At 29.8% G+C, this 4,886-nt stretch overlaps 1 protein-coding gene across 1 annotated transcript; it reads right to left on the bottom strand.

Annotated features, from left to right (window-relative positions):
- Positions 1-2,308: 2,308 nt before the first annotated feature.
- On the bottom strand, positions 2,309-4,545 carry LOC106685065 (putative uncharacterized protein DDB_G0267840; the record flags this gene model as incomplete). Its single annotated transcript, XM_067048132.1, is given in 1 exon segment — positions 2,309-4,545. A coding segment is annotated over 1 exon segment (2,181 nt), but the record flags the coding sequence as incomplete, so codon positions are not given.
- Positions 4,546-4,886: the final 341 nt, after the last annotated feature.

The raw sequence follows: 4,886 nt of genomic DNA, 5'->3' as shown, positions 1-4,886 counted from the left end.
CTGCTGAGAATATAAATGTATAAAAATATATAAATATTGAAATGAATAGTGTATTCATAAATTAATTATTTTGAAATAAATTACATTGTTAAGATTAATAAAAAATATAGATATTATTCTAATGAGCCAGATTTATCCTAGCAGAGCTTAACGTAAGTACTAACAGAGCCAGATTAAACCATGTCAGAACCTCTTGTCAATGTACATCTCAGGAGACCCCACTCCGAAATTGATTGCCTTAATGGGTAAAAAGGTTCAGGAGCACCAAAGAGGCACAGGGCCCATAGGCAGTTGCCTCAATGGAACCTCTTAATTATCTCTTCTGAAAGTCAATAAATATTGTTCTTTCAAAATTTCATCTATAAATTTAATTGTCATTTCTTATTAATTTCACTTAAATTAAATTCCTAATTAATTATATTTTTTTATTTCAGTTTAGTTCATAATAATCATTTCTTAATATTTTGTTTTAATTTCCCCTAAGTTTACTACATAATTTTCTTGCTTTTATTCCAAGATTTTTTCTTTTTCCATATAAACTATGTTGATCTATTGATTACTCTGCTCAAATCCCACATCATAGATTAGGGAAATGATATGTTTATTATTATTATTATGGCACTACGGTCCTACAAGAACCCGAGCCTCCTCCACAACAGCCAAAAAATCTACACGGTCTCTTGTTTTCTCCTTCCATCTGCCAACCTTCAAGAGCTTCAAATCCTCCTCCACCACAGCCTACCAATCTACACGGTCTCTTGCTTTCTCCTTCCATCTGCCAACCTTCAAGAGCTTCAAATTCTTCTCCACATCGTCTAGCCATCTGATCCGGGAATGTCCTCTTTTCCGTTTTCCATCTGGTTTGCCATAAACCATCTTTTTGGGTATCCTTTCATTGGGTATTTTCTCAACATGTTCTAACCATCTTAATCTTGCTCTTTTAATTAACTCCACAATGCTGGGTTCCCCGTACAGATTTATCAGTTCCTCATTCCTTCTTCTCCAAATTCCATTCTCTGATACCATTCTCCTCATATCCTTCTCAATATCTTTCTCTCCCAGGAGTTGAGCATCTGTTCTGCTTTTCTTGTCAAGGGCCATGTTTCTCCCCCATAGATCACTACTGGCCTGACAATGGTTTTGTAAATGACCACTCTCATCCTTTTAGAGAGAGCTCTAAAATTCAGTATTTTCTGCAGTGAGAAAGAACATTTATTTCCTGCTGCTATCCTGGCCTCTGATTCGCTCTCTACTTTGTTATTATCTGTAACGAGGCTTGCCAGGTACTTAAATTGGTTTACAGAACTGAAACTGTGGTCTCTGAAGGTCACTTTGCTATTCTGTTCCTCATAGAAGATCATTAAAAGTAGAGTAAATTTTAGCTCTAATAGACCTGTTTACATTTAATAGTTCCTCAGATACAGTTTTTTAAAATATGTATTTAATATCAAAATAACAAAAAATCAATAGTTAGTGAATTTATTTTAGGAAAAATAAATCTCAGGAATTATTAGAAGTACAGATTTTAATTTGTAATAAAATTAAAGCTGGTTAAATGTACCATCAAAAGTTTATTATTAGTATTTTTGTACCAAGGGTAGTTTTCCAAAATAAATTCACAAAATGTTGATTTCTACTTGTTCACACTTTTTTTTTATGAAACACTATATCTCAAGAACTATTAAAAGTACAGATGTCTATTAATACTCAAATTGAAGCTAGTTTAGTGTACTATAAAGTAGTTTTATATTATTTATCTTCATAGAAATAGTAGTTTTCAAGATATTTGCTAAAATAAATTTATTTCTTACTGTTTACACAAGATGTCATACAAAAAATTCATATTCATAAGCAAATATCATGAAAACTACTACTCATTTAAAGATAAACATTATAAACTAGTTTATAGTAGATACAACTCGCTTTAATTTGTGATAAAGCATTTTATAAAGCAACTTTTTATAAAAAAATGTGCAGAAAAATTAGTTAGTTAATAACCTAGTTAAAAGTAGTTAGTGAATTTATTTTGGGTAATTCATTATATCTCAAGAATCATTCGATGTACAGGTGTCTATTAGCACTCAAATTAAAGCTAGTTTAATGTACTATAAAGACAGTTTATAACGTTTATCTTCTAAAAAGCAATAGTGTATTCATGATATCTGCCAAAATAAATTCTAACATTTTAATTCTTATAAGCAATTCAATATTTTTAAAAACCTGCAGTTATTTTAAAGCCCGACAATGAATGTAATTGAATCAAAAATTAAGAACCATGTATTGAGAATGTATGATTAATTGAACTTACATCATTGTCACTTATCCTTTGTGTAACAAATTTCTCTAAATCTGCTCCTTGAATTGCAGAGAAAACATCTTGTAATTTTGATTTGCTGTAAGTCTTTATGTTTATGATTTGTTCAGCATATATGTTATTTTCTGCAGGCTTACTGTAATTTTTTGAAAAATTGCAAATTCTATTTTTTAAGCTTTTCTTTCTATTGTATTTTGGGTTGTAGCGGTCATGAGTAACTTGACAGTTTTGATTTACCTCATTATTTGATTTATTTTTATACTCATGTTCCTCCTCCTCGTCATATTTATTTTCATCTTGTATTGTCAATTTATTTTTTATTATATTGTCATTTTTTAAATTATTATTTTCATTAATACTATTTAGGCTACTTGGTACCTCATGCTGTAAAGCTGAAATATTTTCTGTCTCAAAAGAAAATCCTTTTTCCAGTGCAATTGTAAAGTGTTTGTTAATTGAACAGCCAGATGCATCCAGTTTGCTTGAGCAGATATTTTTTTGAAATAGTGGGTAAGTCGTAACTTTCTTTTCTGTCTGAGTTATTTTATTTACTTCATATTCAATATTATTCTCAACAGTATTGTTTTCAGTGGTCATATTGTCTGAGCTAATACAAGAAAATATACCTTGACTGTGACAAAATGGTTTTTGTTTCATGGCAAAAGAATCATGGTTTTTATTTTGATTTAATTGACAATTTATATTTTGATAATTATTTGAGTATTCTTCAGATAAAACAAAACTGTTAGAAGTGCAAGAAATGTCATCCTTTTCACTGTATTTAAATAAAATACTATTATCAGCTGGAGAGGATTGGACTTGTTTTAAATTAAAACTTTCATTATTATTACTAAAAGTAGGTACTGTAGCAATGTTTTGCCTCTTCTGTTTAAAATCTCTATTTATAATATCTGTTTTGTAATCATCAATATCATTGTGATTTTTTTCTGGTTCCTTAATTCCTTTTGAAGTAACCGTTCCTCTATAAACATCTTTTATATACTGTTCATGATCCAATGAAATTTCTTGTACTGCAATCAGAAGTTTTTCCAATAATGTTTTTGATGTGTTTTGCCAGTTTTCAAAATCGACCAATAAGGTCTGTAAATTACTTTCAAATGGTATTATGTTTTGGCTTTTGTTCATTGTAATTATTGATGAAATACATATCCATGAGTTGCATATATGTAGAAAACCAAGAATCAATTCTCTTAATATTAATTCAGTTTGGAATGTATTAATTGAGTGTGACAATTGACTTTTCACTGATCTACATAATTCTTCAAGATTTTTTGCCGAGATCTTATCATTATTTGTCGCTAGTAATTTTTCAAGCTGTAAACATCCATCTAGAGCTATCTTTTTAAAGGTATTTAAATCATTACTCTTATATTTCATGTTGTTAATAGTTAAATATGTCATTAACTGTTCATGGTCAGTTGTATTTCTATTTGCTTCTTCAGGTTTTGATATTGTAAAGCTTGGTGAATTATTTCCGTGGCTAACATTAGTAGTGGTGTGCATATCATGAAAGAACATATTTTTTAAATAAATGGGAACTTCTTGTGTTTGCTGAAATTCTCTTCTGTATTTATTTTGGTTTCTGCAAAAGTTTTTCGGAAATGGTACTTGTGGGCAGGCTGTATTTATGTAGTTATTTTCATAACTAAAATGAGCTTTATAACCCATGTCTCGTTGGTAATCATAAGGATGTTCATGAATGTTTTGTTGCTCATAAAATCGTTCTGCCATTCCGATATTTCTTTGCATATTTGGATGCCTCATGTCTACATTTGTGTTTGGTATATAAGGAAGATGATTTTGCCGACCATGATTCCACCAGCTGTAATCCACTCCTTGATAACTCCTGTTGCATTGTGGATTATTGAGAGTCCTAACGTCTCTTTGATTTGGTATCACATATTCATTTCCCGGAGGGTATACATAAGGTGTTTCAGGAGGGAAATATGAAGATCCTCCACTAAATTGGCTATAATTTATTTGCCTTTCAGTTGGCTGGGGAAATACAGCAATATAACATGGAATACCATATGACAACATGTTTGAATTAGGATTTGAAGCTGTCACTTCATTGAAGTAATGGTCTTCTGGCTTATCATAAGGTTGATCAAGTAATCCTTTAGGAATCATACTTTCTTCATCATTTAAGTACATATCACTACTGTTTTCATTACATTGGTTTTCCTTGTTGTTATTCAAATTTTCTGAAACTTAAAAGTTATAGTTGTTAAAAAGATTAAAGGAACAAATTAATTTTTATAAATAAAAGTTGAAGAAATCATTCTTATTGAAGTAACCTTCATTTTAAGCTTATTTTCGTTATATAAAATTATGATTCATGAAAATTTTATTCATTTCTCTCTAGTAGCTGAATCAAAAAATAAATTAATTTTTATGATTTAAACTAGCTCCCCTTATGCCAATTTAAACAAATCGATTGTCCAAGCCAATTGTAGCCATTGCCAATTATACAGATAATAAAGTATATATTTTTCTGATTGTATTAAGTGTAGCGTATGTGCAACTGTTTTAAATATATACTTATTTTATA

Source organism: Halyomorpha halys, unplaced genomic scaffold (genome assembly GCF_000696795.3).
Source record: "Halyomorpha halys isolate HHAL.00 unplaced genomic scaffold, Hhal_1.1 Scaffold8758.1, whole genome shotgun sequence".
Classification (NCBI taxonomy): Eukaryota; Metazoa; Arthropoda; class Insecta; order Hemiptera; family Pentatomidae; genus Halyomorpha; species Halyomorpha halys.
The sequence above is the reverse complement of the archived record's forward strand: the minus strand, read 5'-3'. Positions and strand labels throughout refer to the sequence as shown.